An 18,724-nucleotide genomic window follows, 5' to 3' on the forward strand; every position below is an offset into this window, starting at 1 on the left:
CAATTCTAATTGGTTCCCATCAGACGTGTGGAATCAGGGGCCGATCAATTCAAACCAACATACATATCGCCCGTACCCTTCTTCAATACTGTTATGGTTCCACTGAGCAGCTTGCAATGCTCCAGGTAGACCTTGCTAAAGCTTTTGATTGTGTCAATCACTCCTATTTATTTTCCCTTCTGGAGCATGTCAATGTTGGCTCTATTGTGCTTAAAGGCGTTAGGCTTTGCTACACCTGTTGTACTACTCGTTTAGTTATTAATGGCCAACTGTCCGAACCCATTTCTATTTGCTCATCAGTAAAACAAGGATGCCCGATGTCCCCACTACTATTCGCCCTTTACCTGGAACCGCTATGCTTAAGCGTAATTCAGTCGAGTCACATCCATGGCTTCAATATACTGGGTAATGAAGTTAAAGTCTTAGCTTATGCAGATGATCTAGCGTTCTTCTGCACGGATAAGTCCAGTGTTGACAAAGTAGTATCGAAAATAGAAGAATTTGGCAGCGTATCAGGAGCGCGAATGAACTCCTCAAAAAGTTTAGGCTTATGGTTTGGCTCATGGTGCCATACACCAGAACAGTTTGCAGGCGTTAAGTGGACTGACGTCCCGCCAAAGTATCTTGGCGTGCCGCTAGACGCATATAAATTAAGCGCACACTATAGGAAAGAACGGGTTTCGGTACTACAAAGTTACGCCCAGACATTCGTTCCACAACGACTTTCTATTTTTGAGAAAGCCGAAGCCTGCAATAAGTTCTTGGCAACAAAAATTTTCTATGTATTGCAAGTTATCCATTGTGCTAGGCTATACATCCAACGCTTTCACCGTATCTTTCCAACCTTCGTATGGTCTTCAACTTTTGAGCCCATGAGGCGAGACAATATTTTCAGACCCGTTAGTGAAGGTGGGCTGGGCTGAGTACATCTTTATGTGCGGCAAATAGTGTCTCGTTTCTTCTTTTTTCGCGATACTTCCCATCCTGTAATTCGTTCATACATGCAAGTCACACTTGTTAATGCGTTACCTGATTTAGTTGTTTCTTCAAGTTTTTCTTCGCGCTTATGCTTGTGGGGGTTCATGCAAGAAGTTTACTTGGCGGTTCGTTTCCTGACAGTTCGGTTTTCCACTGAATACTTGTATTCTGTGTCGCGCAAAACGTTGTACGAAGACTTAATATCCATGCTATTTCCGCCTCCATTTTACCGGTCAATATACATTAAATTGCCAGGCCACGATGTGCTAAAGCGAGTTCGCAAAATTTATTTATCCCCTTGCTGCAAAACATTCTTTTATAAAGTTCATAGTGAAACCATACCGGTTAAAACATGGCTACAAAAAAATGGTATCTTTCTTTCTTCTGTTAACTGTCGCCTTTGTGATGTACCAGAGACAATTGAACATTGTTTTATTAGCTGCACTGACGCCATCCTATTCTGGGATGTCCTCCAACGGACTTCAAAGAAAGACTTTGAAATTAACGCTCATACTGTGCGATACCTGCTGCCAACCTCTGATAATAGTGCACCTTTCGATATGTTTTTTGTCATGGGAATACACAGTTTTTGGAAAACGCGAATGATGGACAGAAACACCGAAACGGTTGTACCTACAAGGGCAAATTTCATCCAAATGACACTACACCTAAAGCAGGTTTATTATGATGGACTCGGTGTACAACCGGACTGGTACCCTATTTTGGTAAGGTGCTTATCCTTGCCACCCTTCTAAAGTGACAAGAACGTTTCTACTCACAGTATGAACGCTGCCTTTTCTGTGTGTGACTTTTATTGTGCCCTCCATTCTCTGACTATGCAGAACTGGTGAACGTCTGGTTGAATGCAACTATAATAAATACCATGAAAGAGAGAAAAAAAAAAATCCTCGTTAGTATAGTGGCCAGTATCCCCCCGCCTGTCACGCGGGAGACCGGGGTTCGATTCCCCGAAGGGGAGTGTTTCTTTTTTCCTTTTTATTTGTAGGCGCACGCAGCGCCGCACTCGACGCTCCAGCCGAGTAGCTGTCTCTATTTTTTTCCACTTGTGGGTAAGATTGCGTGAACGCTTTTGAAGATTTTTTTTTTCAAATCGTCTATTTACTGCTTTAGCTGGCACCTCGCATGTCTCCTCGCACAAGCCGGTGCAATTAGTTTCACAAGGTGAAAAATGGTGGGCTAGGGCTCTCACACCTGTTTTTCAAGCAGCTGGTGAGCAGATTCTTCTTTGTGCGGGACCAAACTGATGTGTTTTTGAGAACTGTGATCCAAGCACGATTGCAGGAATATCTATCTGGATTTGTCGTGTCATCTGTTTCTTTGGGAGCTGGACCACTCAGTCCTTATTTGCGTGAAGTGGTTACTTCTGTACGCCTGCTCAAGGCAAGGTTTTCATATGAATACTTGTGTGATGTCACGAAAAAGCGTTTGTATTCTGATATTCTCGATGTATTTATACCATTACCGGTTTACCGAGCTGCCTACAGGCTAGGTCCTGAGCGCGATGTGATAAAGCGCGTTAAAAAATTGCCAGTGAGACCCTCTGCTAAAATGTTCTTTCTTCGAATACATACCGACACTCTCCCTGTAAAGCAATGGTTACAAAGAAAAGGTCTTTTGGTACCTTGGTCGGTAAACTGCTTAATCTGTAATAAGCCGGAAACAATTGAGCATATTTTTATTGACTGCCATGACGCCGTATTTCTATTGGACGTCCTACAAAGAAGACTCAAAAAAGAATTGCCGATAAGCCCTTTTGGAATCCGGTTTCTTCCACGTGCAGAAGCAGGGGAAGTACCGAGTGATATGCTAATGCTGCTTTGCATGCATAGCGTATGGAAGACGAGAATGGACATCAGGCATGGTCATATACAGGCTCACTCAGCAAGACACTATTTTGCTGAGAGCATTATATACACCCACGACTTGTTCAGAGCACTATGAGAACCCCCGGAATCGCTTCCTGTACTAGACCAATTGGCTTCTGTGAAGCCCTCTTAAACACCTTACACTGGCCGAGCTGTGGCTGGTTTTTTTAGAATATGTACATGTCGTGTATTGGATCTTTTTATTTGCGATTGTCAACAGGCAATAAAGAGAAGAAAAAAAATCCTCGTTAGTACAGTGGCCAGTCTCCCCGCCTGTCACGCGGGAGACCGGGCTTCGATTCCCCGACGGGGAGTAATGTTTTTACTTCTTTTTTTTTTTTAGACACACGTAGCTGCGCCCGCGACAATTATCTGCAGTATCTGTGTGTATCTTTCGCGCGCATGCGAACGAAGTTGTCCGAAAACTTTTGCACTTTTATTCCCATCGTGTATATAGTGCTTTAACTGATGCCTGCCATGTCTCCTCGTTAGTATAATTCCACTTCCGGCCACCGCAGTGAACGGACGCGGAATGCCTTGCTCCGTAGGGGCGGTTACAGCGGCCCTCGGCCGTGGCACCAGGTGTACGGATAAGCCTTACCCGGATTATCAAGTTGTTTTGCCTCATCTGCCTTCAGGTACATCAGTTTTGTACACAGTATTTTTGCATGCCGACGTTAAAACCAGGCCGTATCGGGTCGAGCACTTTCGAGATGCGCTCGCGCGTCTTGCACTGCTGCCGGAAGTGGTGGCCCTTGGCCCTTTCCAAATGAATCATGTATGGGCGGTGACCTTCCGTGATGAAGCTTCGAAGAAAAAGATGCTTGCGGCAGAAACATTCAACGTGAAAGACCAGCCCTGCGTAGTTTATGACCCCTGCAACCAAGGCATCAGACTGAAGCTTTGTTGGCTGTTACATTTCGTGCACGACGACGAAGTTCGAGCAGCGTTAACCCCTTACGGAAAGGTTACAGATATCACCAGAGAAAAGTGGCGAGTACCGGGATGTAATGATAAAGGGTCCACCACCCGTTTGGTGACACTCTAGCCAAAGCCTGGAATTACAGTTGAAGACTTGCCTCATTAGGTGCGCGTCGCGGAAAACTTAGCGCTCGTGCATGTACCAGGAAGTCCCCCGTTATGCCTCCGGTGCAATGGAACTGGACATATCAGGCGCGAGTGTCGCATACCACGCTGTGCACTCTGCCGACGATTCGGCCACGAAGAACAAGACTGCGTGCGATCCTATGCAGCGGTAACAAGCCCAGTTAAAGGCGACGAGATGGCTGAACACATAATGGACCATGCTGATGCCGATGCAGCATCCCGAGCAACGACCGAAGAACCGGCGGCAGACAGCACACCCTCTGAGGCGTCTTCACTTCAGAAAAACTCCACTGGGCCCGGCGGCAGCCAATCTGGCGAGGCAAAGAGCGTGCTGGTTGGGAAGCCGACTAACGACCAAAACGTCAATGAGAGAAAGGACGTGATTTTAGTAAGCGCATCAGTGACGACCGCGAAAGACGAGACCGAAGGCATTGAGGATGTTGAAATGACAGCAGCCGCTAAAGCAGCTGCAAAGAGGCCTCGTGAGGCCACCGACGAATCTCAAGGTTCACTCGAAGCATCGAGCAGCAGCGAGCCGACGCCGAAGACCGCTATAAGGAGGCGAATGGGCCTCAAACCGAAGTCGAAGATACCGCCTGATAGGCGGACGGCTTCAACATCGTCCCCGCTTTAGCGGGGCGCGAAGTGTGTTCAGCAGCCTGTCCTCAGTATAAGACGTTACCTAGCGGACAAGTAGAATGTGACCTGTGCTGGTTTTTGCTATCACTGCCTGTCCAGATGTGAGTATCATTCCGGCTGTTTGCTAATCCGAAAATGGCTGTTAATCTGACAGTTCCCCCTTGTGTAGCGACCCTGAATGCGAGGGGTTTGGCAGCCCGCAGGAGGCAGTGCCAGTTAAGCCGTCTCTTGTAGGAAAATGACATTGACATAATGGCAGTGCAGGAAGCCAAAGTAGAAAGTGATGAGCAAACGGACAGAATGGTCGAACCTTTCAGGGATAGGTATAATGTATGTGTTTCTCATGCTAAAGGAACTTCAGCGGGTTGCATGATACTTGTTCGAAAATGCACCGATATTGTAGCGCATTCTGTAAAGTCCAGTGATGATGGCAGGCTACTATTCATCGACTTTGGCTTTTGTGGCCTCTTTTGGCGTTTAATATGTGTGTATGCTCCGAATAACATTAACGAACGTGTAGAATACATAGAAAACCTGAGAACATGCATGACGTACGAAAGAAACATAATTTTGGCCGCAAGACAGAGCCAACAGATTGACTTACCACGATAGAAGTGCGACACTGTTAAACGCGCTTTTAAACAAACTTGAACTAGATGACGTTGGTTGCATTTTTGACGGCGATGAGCACGTACAGTATACGCACTACCAAGGTGTAAGTCATGCTAGACTAGATCGCATATATGTTCCGGCAGTTGTGATACCACACATTACTAAATACAAAGTAAAGAACGTCACATTTAGTGATCACTGCTTGGTAATAGCGACACTAGGAACCGAGACAAAAGTGTCCAAGTTCAGTTGGAACTTGTGGAAATTAAACGATACACTGTTGGATGATGAAATTTTTGTTAAAAAAGTAAAGGAAAAGATAGGCGAAATGTGTTCGGTTGAATCTTCCAATTTCACAGCGCTTTGGGAGCAATTTAAGAATGAAGTAAAGAATGCGGTGATTGAACGAGCTTGCGTGCGGCGCAGCATTGAAAAACAGCAAGAGAAAGAACTTAGGAGCACGTTAGATTATATGATTGCGGTTGGGAGTGCTAACCCTGGACACTTTAGCAAGGAACTACGTGACCTTAAAAGTAAGCTCGAAGTGATAGATGAAAAGAAATATCGTGGAGGAGATCGTCAGAGCTCGGGCTGAAAGACTATGGCTAGGGGAAACGCCTACTAAACGGGCACTCGGTGAAGAAAAAAGGCAAGCAGTAAAAAAAGATCTAAAAGAAATAAGATATAAAAACGAAGTGACACGTGACAAGGAATCGATAGAGAAAGCGTTTGTTTAATGCTATCAAAAACTGCTAAGCCCAAAAATAAAAGATACAGAAGCCTTTCGAAACGAATTTCTGTCGCTCATGCCTAGGCTAGGCGATGAAGTAAGACAAACGCTTGAACTGCCAATTAGTGTGCATGAAGTAAAACAGGCCATTGATGAACTAAGCACCGGCAAAGCACCTGGGCCTGATGGACTAGGGGCTGCCATTTACAAATGCTTCAAGGAAGAACTGGCACGAGCGTTACATCGCGTGGTAAATGAGTGCTACGATCAAAAAAGAGCACCTTTATCGTTTAGGAAATGCCACGTAGTACTTACTCCAAAATCGGATGATCCCAGGAAATTGTTGGCTGTTGAGGCTTATCGACCTATAAGTCTCACGAATGTAGACTGCAAAATATTTACGAAGGTGCTAGCCAAGAGATTGCAGAGCGTTATCACACACCTCGTATTACCTCACCAGACATGTGGCATCAAAGGCAGGACAATTTACACAAACATACACACCGCTAGAGCTATCCTAGAAAGCTGTGACATGACTCACGACAACATGGGTATGATACAACTGGATCTTCAGAAAGCATTTGATAGAGTTAATCATGACATATTACAGTTATTATTAGAACATTGTAATGTAGGTAGTGTTATCACTGAGTGCATCAAGATGGTGTATGAAGGGTGTGCAGTAAACCTTATAATCAACAATACCTTAAGTGAAAACATTCCAGTACTGTCAGGTATAAAACAAGGGTGTGCGCGTTCGTCTCTTCTTTTTGCACTTTATTTGGAACCCTTATGTTTAACAATTCGCATAAATACAAGGGTGCATGGTTATTCCTTTTATGCTACTGAAGTAAAGATACTGGCATGTACGGATGACATAGCCATATTCTGCCAAGACAAGGACAGCATTAAAGAAGCTGTTAAGGAAGCTACATCATTCTGCAGTGCTACCGGAAGTGCCATTAGCTGGGATAAATCTCTGGGCATTTGGCATGGAAATTGGGGGCAAACGCCGGAGGCGTATGCAAACATGAGATGGACAAGTATTCCTGCTAGATACTTGGGGGTTCCTCTCCAGCATTATGGAAATACTGCAGAATACTGGGCAGGAGAGACAGAAAGGCTGAAGGGTCAGTCTGAAAAATGGGGAGGGCATAACTTTTCTATGTTTTCCCGCGCCGCAGTCTGTAATGTGTTTTTTGTTGCAAAAGTGTTTTATGTACTCCAAGTGTTCAGTATGAGCAGAACTTGTGTCCAAAAATTACACAGAGTGTTTGCCACCTATATATGGAATTCTACCTGGGAACGCACCAGTCGGTCAAACTTGTTCCTTTCGGTGCGACACGGAGGGCTTGGTCTGTGTCATTTATTTTTGAAACAAATAGTTTCAAGGTTTTTCTTTCTGAGAGACCAAAGCGATGTTTTCTTGCGTACTGTTATACGCATGAGGCTGTGTAATCATATCCCGGATTATATTGTGTCATCAAATGCAGATACGCGTGGAACACTGAGCAATTTTTGGCGCGAAATAGTGTCTGCATATCAAGAACTGAAGCCACGGTTTTCCTTAGAATATTTGAGCGCAGCGGCACGTAAACGATTGTACAAAGATCTAATTGATGTTTTTTTACCAATAACGTTGTACCGCTCCATCTATCAACTAGGACCAGAACGAGACGTATTAAAACGAGTTCGAAAAATGCCAGTAAGAGCGTCATTAAAATCATTCTTTTTCCAACTGCACACGAGTATGCTCTCTGTAAAACCGTGGCTTCAAAGCAAAGGTATCTTTGTTTCATGGGGATTACACTGCCTGATATGTCGAAAGGAGGAAACGATAGAACACATCTTTTTGGACTGTCACGATGCTGTTTTCCTGTAGGACATCCTTAAACAGACACTTCAGAAAGATTTGCCAGTAACACCCTTTGGTATCCGATTCTTGCCATGCGAAGATCCTGATGAAATGCCATGCGACATGTTCATGTTACTGTGTTTACATAGTGTGTGGAAAACGAGGATAGCGGTCAGAGATGCGGATGTCAACGCAAGATCGGCCATGCAAAACCTCAGTGAGAACTGTGTGTACATACGAGATGTTCTCAAAATCCAGAGGAACCCACCGGATTGGATACCTGTGCTTGATAAGCTGGCTTCTCTGAAGCCATTTTAGCTTCACACTCCCGCCATGAAAAGACTCACGCGTCTTTTATTGTACTTGTAAAATTGTATTTATGAGTTCTGTGTTTGGAAGTGCCAAAGCTGTATTAAAGAAAAAAAAAAGAATGGCTACCCGTTCTGAATGACCTCATGTCATTATAATCATCCCCACGTTAAACAAAGCGTGTTTGATGTTTTAAACATTTTTCAGTGTCATTTTTTGCTGTCAATGCGTTTTATTCTGTTGTTCTTTGCACGTGATGTACCAATCAGCGAATTAAAAGAAAAAAAAATCCTCGTTAGTATAGTGGCCAGTATACCCGCCTGTCACGCGGGAGACCGGGGTTCGATTCTCCGACGGGGAGCGTGTCTTTTTTCCTTCTTGTTTGTAGGCGCACGCGGCGCCGCACTCGACACTGCACCCTAGTAGCTGTCTCTATTTTTTTCCACTTGTGGGTAAGATTGCGTGAATGTTTTTGCATATCTTTTTTTTTTTCAAATCGTGTATATACTGCTTTAGCTGGCACCTCGCGTGTCTTCTCGTTAGTATAGGGGCCACTATCCCCGCCTGTCACGCGGGAGTCCGGGGTTCGATTCCCCGACGGGGAGTGTTTCTTTTTTCCTTGTTTGTAGGCGCACGCGGCGCCGCACTCGACACTGCACCCTAGTAGCTGTCTCTATTTTTTTCGACTTGTTGGTAAGATTGCGCGAATGTTTTTGCATATCTTTTTTTTTTTCAAATCGTGTATATACTGCTTTAGCTGGCACCTCGCGTGTCTTCTCGTTAGTATAGTGGCCAGTATCCCCGCCTGTCACGCGGGAGACCGGGGTTCGATTCCCCGACGGGGAGTGTTTCTTTTTTCCTTCTTGTTTGTAGGCGCACGCGGCGCCGCACTCGACACTGCACCCTCGTAGCTGTCTCTATGTTTTTCCACTTGTGGGTAAGATTGCGTGAACGCTTTTGCATATCTTTTTTTTTTTTTTTTTTGAAATCGTGTATATACTGCTTTAGCTGGCACCTCGCATGTCTCGTCGTTAGTATAGTGGCCTCAAGGAGGAGTTCTCAGTATAGTGCCTCAAGGAGGAGTTCTCAGCCCGACTCTTTTCAATGTTGCCCTTATTGGCCTTGCGGAAATAATTCCTGATACAGTACGCATCAGTACATACGCAGACGACATATGCATATGGGCATCCGCAGTCACACGACCGCAAATTCGTGCCAGATTGCAGCGAGCTGTTTCTTTAACGTCTCAGTACCTGCAGTGCCAAGGACTGCAACTGGCCCCAGACAAGTGCGCTGCGATAGCGTTCACACGGAAGCTTATGTGTTGGTATCCAATTATGATCAATGGAAATGCCATCCCATATGTCACCCACCACAAGTACCTCGGCGTTGTCATTGACCGCGGTGTTTCATGGTCGAAACATGTGGCAATGTTAAAGAAAAAAATAACTGGGCTTGCTCAAGTTTTTCGCATTCTGGCCGGTATGAAGTGGGGTCCATCTGAGCGTTCGCAATCCGGCTGTACCAGGCTCTCTACGTCGGATACATTCGGTATAGCCTGCCAGTTTTATCAGGTATGAGCCCGTCATGTTTACGCACGCTGGAAAGTGCCCAGGCACAGATACTGAAAACATGTCTCGGTGTTCCACGTTGCTCCTCAACCCACGGAACAATTGAGGAGGCTCGCGTCACCCCTTTACCTGTCTATCTACGATGCGAACCTCTTCGAGTATTTCTGCGACTGCTTTGTCGTCATGGACGCCATCCCCTATCGACATACCCGATATACGGCAGGACCCCACTTTTCCAAGAGCCGTTAAATGGCAAGAATCTGCCATACCGGCATACTTTGCCCCGGCTGACCTTCCACATATGCCCCCATGGGTAATGTCCAAAATACCGGTAAGTCTATCTATTCCGGGAATTTCTAAAAAATCGCGAATACCTACCGTCGGCCTCAGACATTTAACACTTGAGTATATATCGAAAGAATATGACTCCTCGGTGAGCGTGTAAACAGACGGATCGGTATCGTCGTATGCGTCTGGTGCGGCTTTCGTCGTGCCTGCGCATCAAGTCATTCGACAGTTTCGTCTACATAACAAGACGACTTCAACATCTACGGAACTAGTGGCAATCAGAGAGGCCGTTCAATATATTTCGCGACAGCCTCCTCAAATATGCACAGTCTTCAGCGACGCAAAATCGGCTCTTCAACTACTTAGAGTGGTGTTGAAAGAAAGCGCTTCAAACTGCCGAGCTCTATACTTTAGCGCAAGAAAACGGCCACCACATCACATTTCAGTGGATTCCCAGTCACTGTGGTATACAGGGCAACGAACTGGCCGACGCCGAAGCGAAGAAAGCACTCGAAGAACGAGAGTCACTGCTTTCAATTCCTTTTTCAAGAGCGGACGCCAACTGTCTCCTCTCCAGTGTCATCCGAAAATTGACAGCAAAGCACTGGGACAATCCGGATAATCGCCACAGACGACTCCAGAGATTGGACCCTGCCATGAATTTTAGGCTACCACCGAAAATTCAACGAAGCTGTGCCAGTCTTCTGCACAGACTAAGGCTGGGGGTAGCGTTTACGCGCGGATACGTGCACCTCATGCGACGCACCGAGTCTCCACACTGTGAGGTGTGCAATGTGACTGAGACTATAGGTCATGTGCTTTGTGACTTCCCTAAGTACGTGGAAGAGCGTGAAAGGTTGGACAACGACCTTACGCGTCTCGACAGCGCACCGTTGTCGGAGGACGTTATTTTGGGCCCTTGGCCAGATGCTCAATCGAGTTTCAAGGCCATTCAGGCATTACTGAACTTTTTAAAAACTACGGGCCTGGATTGCAGACTTTGAGCATGCCAAATTGCTTGCGATATGTTCTACATCTTCCTTCTATCGTCATCGTCACCCATCATGCACCTCTTCCCTCTTTCTTTCCCTCTTCCCCTTCCCCCAATGCCGAGTAGCTGGCTAGAGGAATATACCTCAGGCCGACATCTCAGCATTTCGTATCATTAAACTTCTCTCACTCTCTCTAGTGGCCAGTATCCCCGCCTGTCACGCGGGAGACCGGGGTTCGATTCCCCGACGGGGAGTGTTTCTTTTTTCCTTCTTATTTGTAGGCGCACGCAGCGCCGCACTCGACACTCCACCCCAGTAGCTGTCTCAATTTTTTTCCACTTGTGGGTAAGATTGCGTGAACGCTTTTGCATATTTTTTTTTTTCAGATCGTGTATATACTGCTTTAGCTGGCGCCTCGCATGTCTCCTCGTTAGTATAGTTTTTTTCTTTATTGCCGGTCTTCGACGTACACATACGGCATAAACAGATACACTTCATAATGGTAAAAGCAATGACCGTCTTGGGCCCTTGCGAATAGTTAAAAACACTTGATTACCGCTAGTTCATCCAATATATGCATCCATTCGGGTGGTTCTGTTCTCGTTTTATAAGCTTCACGCAGATATAGCACGCTTTCAATGAAATGCTCCCTCGCAGGATGAATAACAAGCCTCTCATGACGCTCATCCATTCTTGTTTTCCACAGGCTATGTAAACACATTGCCATAAACATGTCACATGGCATATCTGCGTTCTCAGTTGGCAAAAAGCGGATGCCGTACGCTGTTATCGGTAATTCCTTTTTCAACGTTCTTTGCAGGATGTCCCACAAGAACATTGCATCTGAACAATCAAGAAAGATATGCTCAATCGTCTCTGGTTGCCTGCATCTTGAGCAGTTTACAGACCACGGCACAAAGATTCCCCTTTCTCTTAGCCATGGCTTCACTGGGAGCGTTCCACTGTGTAAATGGAAGAAAAAGGTTTTTGCGGATGACCGTATCGGCATCCGCTTCACTCGCTTGAGCACGTTTCTTCCTCTGGATTCAACGCGGTACATAGAACGATAGACAGGCACAGGCAATGATACATCAAGTAAATCTTTGTGCAGTCTTTTCCGTTTAACAGATGCAAGGTAATTCAATGAAAAGCGCGTATGTAGGAAGTCAAAGGCCAATACGACTTCTCGCAGGAAGCCTCTGAGCCTAGGTCCTGTGCTGTAATCGGAGGACACAACGAATTGAGGCAACGCGTTGCTCAAACGCCTTTGAAGGACTATGCACAAGAATGTATCTTTCTGATCACGTAGGAACAAAAATCTCGACACGACTTGTCTTAAAAAGAGATTAATATAGTGGCCAGTATCTCCGCTTGTCACGCGGGAGACCGGGGTTCGATTCCCCGACGGCGAGTGTTTCTTTTTTTCTTCTTGTTTGTAGGCGCACGCAGCGCCGCACTCGACACTGCACCCCAGTAGCTGTCTCAATTTTTGTCCACTTGTGGGTAAGATTGCGTGAACGCTTTTGCACATTTTTTTTTTCAAATCGTCTATATACTGCTTTAGCTGGCACCTCGCATGTCTCCTCGTTAGTATAGTGGGTATGAGCCATTTTCGCAGGAACAACCAACAACCACCTCGCATGTCTCCTCGTTAGTATAGGCGGAGAAAGAAGCGGAGGCGTAGGCGGAGGCGGAGAAAGAAGACGGCGTTCCGAACGGTCGCTTTTCTCATGTTCTCCGCTTCAAAGGATTTAACGGCCCCTGGCCGAGGTGCTGCTCAGGCTTCAGCCAGCAGCAATGACTACCGTGTTGTGTTACCCCGTCTTCCTACCGGTAAGCTGGTTGTGGACTCCGTTTTCCTGCATGCTGACTTAAGTGGTCGACCGTACAGAGCCCAAGACTTCAGAGACGCCCTTCGGAACGTTATTGACCTGAAGGAAATAAGTTCCATCGGACAGTTTCAGATGTCGCACGTGTGGATGGTGACGTGCAAATCAGGGATGACAAAATCAAAGCTAGTCGCATGCGGGGAATTATCCATAAAAGGTAGACGCTGCGTCGTCATTGATCCCGTGCCCACGGAAGTTAAAATGAAGCTTTTGTGGCTTCCCGAACGTTTGGAAGATGACTACATTCGAGATGCGCTCCAGGCTTACGGGAAAGTCAAGTCTATATCAGCAGAAAGCTGGAGAGTATCGGAGATGGAACAAATGCGTACGTTAAATCGGGACGTGGTGTTGACTCTTGCCGATGGAGTGAGCGTGGGAGACGTTCCACATCTACTACCTGTTTGTGGAGTGCAGAGTCTCATATTAATTCTAGGCCGGCCCCTACTTTGTCTGCGCTGTAACAAGGTGGGGCACATTCGTCGAAACTGCAGAACCCCACGTTGTGAAACCTGCCGGCGCTTTGGCCACACAGCTGAAGAATGTGTTGTAACATACGCCGATAAGTTACGACACAGAACAAAGCCTCCGGATGAAAGCTTGCAAGAACACATAATGGTCGTTACGGAGGTTCTTGACGCGACGGGAGACGTGCCCTCTTCTGCGGAGACCCGCTGTGCCAGTAAGGCCCCTCTGCCTGTTAAAGACAGTCACAATGGCCTCGCAGAACTGCCCGTGAAAAAAGAAAGTAGCGAAGAGAAAGATGACAGACCGAAGCAACAACCCAAAGGAGCACCCGCTACCACGGAGCCAGCTGCTGCCCAGCAAGCGAATGAGGGAGCCGGAGATGACTCATCTGATGCACCCAAGCATCTCGACACGTGCGCTGAGCCGACAGAGGACAGACGAAGTAACGCGGATACTTCAGTTCCGAAGCGCCGTGCGACTAACAGATCGGAATCAAGCACAGACAGCGAGACGACCAGTACCACAAGAAAAGCACGTCGCCGCAAAACATCGAAACACTCAGGAAAGTGCCGGCGATCACGGTCCAGAAGGCCAGGTGGGGTTTCGGAGGGAGCCTCACCGTTGCCCTCTAGGTCCAAATAGTTGGTAGTCACCATGGCCCTGTCCCAGCAACTTCTATTCGCAACCTTGAACGTACGAGGCCTTAGGTCTTTGCAGAAACAGGCGCAGCTTCACCGGCTTTTGTCTAGGAGGCGCCTCGACTTCGTCGCCGTGCAGGAGACGAAGATTGAGAGTGACGACGAGACAGAAAGGGCTTTGCGACCTTTTCTGTCTGAGTACAATGTTCGCGTCTCACACGCTTTTGGTTTATCCGCGGGCTGTTTCCTGTTTCTGAAAAAAGAGCCTACTTTATTCAGCATTTAGTTATCATGTCGACACTGAAGGTCGATATATATGTTGTGATTTCGTGTTGCAGGGTGTGCCATGGCGCATAGTCAACGTCTATGCATTTAATGACGCCGCAAAACGAACTCTTTTATTTGATACTGTGTCTAGTCTATTGGACTGTGATCGCTGCATTGTTTTAATGGGAGATTGCAATTGTGTATGTGATCCGAACGATCGAAGCGGCATTAACACTCAGCGGGATAGGAGTGGTGAATATTTGTCTAACATAATAGAAAATGCAGGGCTCGTTGATGTAGGAGTGTCGGGACAGGGAGCTCGCTCTTATACAAGAATTCAAGGTCATTCCTACGCCCGCCTTGATCGGATTTATGTTTCTTCATCACTCCTCTCTCGAGGACTATCCTGCATTACTATCCCCGTTTCATTCTCTGATCATTGTATGGTTATCGCAAACATTGGTGAAAAATCTGTAACTAATTTCCGACCACAGTGGGCACTCTGGAAGCTTAACTCTGAGCTCCTAAATGATCAGGAATTTATTATTCGCGTGCGCATGGCTCTAACCAATTCCCTTTCTAGTGACTTGCCATTATTTGCTGCTTGGGAACTCTTTAAACAACAGGTTCGTACAGTGGCTATAGAAATTGGATCGGTGAAATCATTCTATAGAAAGAATGAAGAAAAAACGCTTCTTAAGAGCCTATGTAGCCTTTATGAGATTGAATGCGAAATGCCAGGCACTTACATTGTCGACATAGGAAACATTTAATGTGAGGTACAAAAGTATGACGCAGTACGTTACAGAGGTGCGCGAATTCGATCTCGGAACAGGCGTGCTCTGCAATCTGAGCAACCAACACGCCAAGCTTTACTTGACGAGCGACGTCACGGTATTTACAAAGTAATTCCGCAAACATACTCCGAAGGTAGTGTTCTAACAAATACTAATGACATATTTCTCAGTTCGAAACTTTCTACACTATGTTGTTTAGTGCACCTCCGGACGATCACGATGCAAAAGTTTTAGAGAGTTTTGTATCTCTTGTCAAAACATTACAGGATGATAACTGTGCAGTCATCAGTGGTAGCCTTATGATTCAAGAAATTGAGCTAGCTATTGATCAGCTGCCTTTGTCGAAAACACCCGGCCCCGATGGACTATCAAGTGAATTTTACAAAGCTTTCAAATCAATTATCAGCCCCATATTATTGGATATTTTTATTACAAGTTTAGACGTTGATGCCCTTCCGCAGTCTTTTTGCAAAACCCACACAGTTTTAATTCCCAAAAGTTCAGATAAAGAGAAACTGCGTTCCGTTGAAGGCTATCGACCAATCACATCGTCAAACGTGGATTACAAAATTTTTGCGAAAGTTCTATCCAATAGATTGCAATTTACGATGTCAATTCTAATTGGTTCCCATCAGACGTGTGGAATCAGGGGCCGATCAATTCAAACCAACATACATATCGCCCGTACCCTTCTTCAATACTGTTATGGTTCCACTGAGCAGCTTGCAATGCTCCAGGTAGACCTTGCTAAAGCTTTTGATTGTGTCAATCACTCCTATTTATTTTCCCTTCTGGAGCATGTCAATGTTGGCTCTATTGTGCTTAAAGGCGTTAGGCTTTGCTACACCTGTTGTACTACTCGTTTAGTTATTAATGGCCAACTCTCCGAACCCATTTCTATTTGCTCATCAGTAAAACAAGGATGCCCGATGTCCCCACTACTATTCGCCCTTTACCTGGAACCGCTATGCTTAAGCGTAATTCAGTCGAGTCACATCCATGGCTTCAATATACTGGGTAATGAAGTTAAAGTCTTAGCTTATGCAGATGATCTAGCGTTCTTCTGCACGGATAAGTCCAGTGTTGACAAAGTAGTATCGAAAATAGAAGAATTTGGCAGCGTATCAGGAGCGCGAATGAACTCCTCAAAAAGTTTAGGCTTATGGTTTGGCTCATGGTGCCATACACCAGAACAGTTTGCAGGCGTTAAGTGGACTGACGTCCCGCCAAAGTATCTTGGCGTGCCGCTAGACGCATATAAATTAAGCGCACACTATAGGAAAGAACGGGTTTCGGTACTACAAAGTTACGCCCAGACATTCGTTCCACAACGACTTTCTATTTTTGAGAAAGCCGAAGCCTGCAATAAGTTCTTGGCAACAAAAATTTTCTATGTATTGCAAGTTATCCATTGTGCTAGGCTATACATCCAACGCTTTCACCGTATCTTTCCAACCTTCGTATGGTCTTCAACTTTTGAGCCCATGAGGCGAGACAATATTTTCAGACCCGTTAGTGAAGGTGGGCTGGGCTGAGTACATCTTTATGTGCGGCAAATAGTGTCTCGTTTCTTCTTTTTTCGCGATACTTCCCATCCTGTAATTCGTTCATACATGCAAGTCACACTTGTTAATGCGTTACCTGATTTAGTTGTTTCTTCAAGTTCTTCTTCGCGCTTATGCTTGTGGGGGTTCATGCAAGAAGTTTACTTGGCGGTTCGTTTCCTGACAGTTCGGTTTTCCACTGAATACTTGTATTCTGTGTCGCGCAAAACGTTGTACGAAGACTTAATATCCATGCTATTTCCGCCTCCACTTTACCGGTCAATATACATTAAATTGCCAGGCCACGATGTGCTAAAGCGAGTTCGCAAAATTTATTTATCCCCTTGCTGCAAAACATTCTTTTATAAAGTTCATAGTGAAACCATACCGGTTAAAACATGGCTACAAAAAAATGGTATCTTTCTTTCTTCTGTTAACTGTCGCCTTTGTGATGTACCAGAGACAATTGAACATTGTTTTATTAGCTGCACTGACGCCATCCTATTCTGGGATGTCCTCCAACGGACTTCAAAGAAAGACTTTGAAATTAACCCTCATACTGTGCGATACCTGCTGCCAACCTCTGATAATAGTGCACCTTTCGATATGTTTTTTGTCATGGGAATACACAGTTTTTGGAAAACGCGAATGATGGACAGAAACACCGAAACGGTTGTACCTACAAGGGCAAATTTCATCCAAATGACACTACACCTAAAGCAGGTTTATGATGGACTCGGTGTACAACCGGACTGGTACCCTATTTTGGTAAGGTGCTTATCCTTGCCACCCTTCTAAAGTGACAAGAACGTTTCTACTCACAGTATGAACGCTGCCTTTTCTGTGTGTGACTTTTATTGTGCCCTCCATTCTCTGACTATGCAGAACTGGTGAACGTCTGGTTGAATGCAACTATAATAAATACCATGAAAGAGAGAAAAAAAAAAATCCTCGTTAGTATAGTGGCCAGTATCCCCCCGCCTGTCACGCGGGATACCGGGGTTCGATTCCCCGAAGGGGAGTGTTTCTTTTTTCCTTTTTATTTGTAGGCGCACGCAGCGCCGCACTCGACGCTCCAGCCGAGTAGCTGTCTCTATTTTTTTCCACTTGTGGGTAAGATTGCGTGAACGCTTTTGAAGATTTTTTTTTTCAAATCGTCTATATACTGCTTTAGCTGGCACCTCGCATGTCTCCTCGCACAAGCCGGTGCAATTAGTTTCACAAGGTGAAAAATGGTGGGCTAGGGCTCTCACACCTGTTTTTCAAGCAGCTGGTGAGCAGATTCTTCTTTGTGCGGGACCAAACTGATGTGTTTTTGAGAACTGTGATCCAAGCACGATTGCAGGAATATCTATCTGAATTTGTCGTGTCATCTGTTTCTTTGGGAGCTGGACCACTCAGTCCTTATTTGCGTGAAGTGGTTACTTCTGTACGCCTGCTCAAGGCAAGGTTTTCATATGAATACTTGTGTGATGTCACGAAAAAGCGTTTGTATTCTGATATTCTCGATGTATTTATACCATTACCGGTTTACCGAGCTGCCTACAGGCTAGGTCCTGAGCGCGAAGTGATAAAGCGCGTTAAAAAATTGCCAGTGAGACCCTCTGCTAAAATGTTCTTTCTTCGAATACATACCGACACTCTCCCTGTAAAGCAATGGTTACAAAGAAAAGGTCTTTTGGTACCTTGGTTGGTAAACTGCTTAATCTGTAATAAGCCGGAAACAATTGAGCATATTTTTATTGACTGCCATGACGCCGTATTTCTATTGGACGTCCTACAAAGAACACTCAAAAAAGAATTGCCGATAAGCCCTTTTGGAATCCGGTTTCTTCCACGTGCAGAAGCAGGGGAAGTACCGAGTGATATGCTAATGCTGCTTTGCATGCATAGCGTATGGAAGACGAGAATGGACATCAGGCATGGTCATATACAGGCTCACTCAGCAAGACACTATTTTGCTGAGAGCATTATATACACCCGCGACTTGTTCAGAGCACTATGAGAACCCCCGGAATCGCTTCCTGTACTAGACCAATTGGCTTCTGTGAAGCCCTCTTAAACACCTTACACTGGCCGAGCTGTGGCTGGTTTTTTTAGAATATGTACATGTCGTGTATTGGATCTTTTTATTTGCGATTGTCAACAGGCAATAAA

General features: G+C 45.6%; 1 protein-coding gene and 2 non-coding genes across 3 annotated transcripts; all 3 read left to right on the forward strand.

Moving 5' to 3' along the window:
- The first annotated feature begins 8,405 nt into the window (after nt 1–8,405).
- On the forward strand, nt 8,406–8,477 carry TRNAD-GUC (transfer RNA aspartic acid (anticodon GUC)). Its single transcript has one exon. It is a non-coding gene; the product is annotated as a tRNA-Asp (tRNA).
- A 413-nt stretch (nt 8,478–8,890) lies between these two features.
- On the forward strand, nt 8,891–8,962 carry TRNAD-GUC (transfer RNA aspartic acid (anticodon GUC)). The gene has a single exon. It is a non-coding gene; the product is annotated as a tRNA-Asp (tRNA).
- A 3,130-nt stretch (nt 8,963–12,092) lies between these two features.
- On the forward strand, nt 12,093–18,723 carry LOC140217267 (uncharacterized). The gene is made up of 2 exons (XM_072287677.1): nt 12,093–13,734; nt 18,717–18,723. Exons 1-2 carry the CDS (start codon nt 12,698–12,700, stop codon nt 18,721–18,723), a joined length of 1,044 nt encoding a protein of 347 aa, XP_072143778.1. The 5' UTR covers nt 12,093–12,697.
- Nucleotide 18,724: the final 1 nt, after the last annotated feature.

This window comes from Dermacentor andersoni, chromosome 4, assembly GCF_023375885.2.
Source record: "Dermacentor andersoni chromosome 4, qqDerAnde1_hic_scaffold, whole genome shotgun sequence".
In the NCBI taxonomy this organism is placed as follows: domain Eukaryota; kingdom Metazoa; phylum Arthropoda; class Arachnida; order Ixodida; family Ixodidae; genus Dermacentor; species Dermacentor andersoni.

What these genes read in the sequence shown, in the direction of transcription:
- LOC140217267 (XM_072287677.1), top strand. Translation starts at nt 12,698, where the DNA reads ATGTTCTCCGCTTCAAAGGATTTAACGGCCCCTGGCCGAGGTGCTGCT.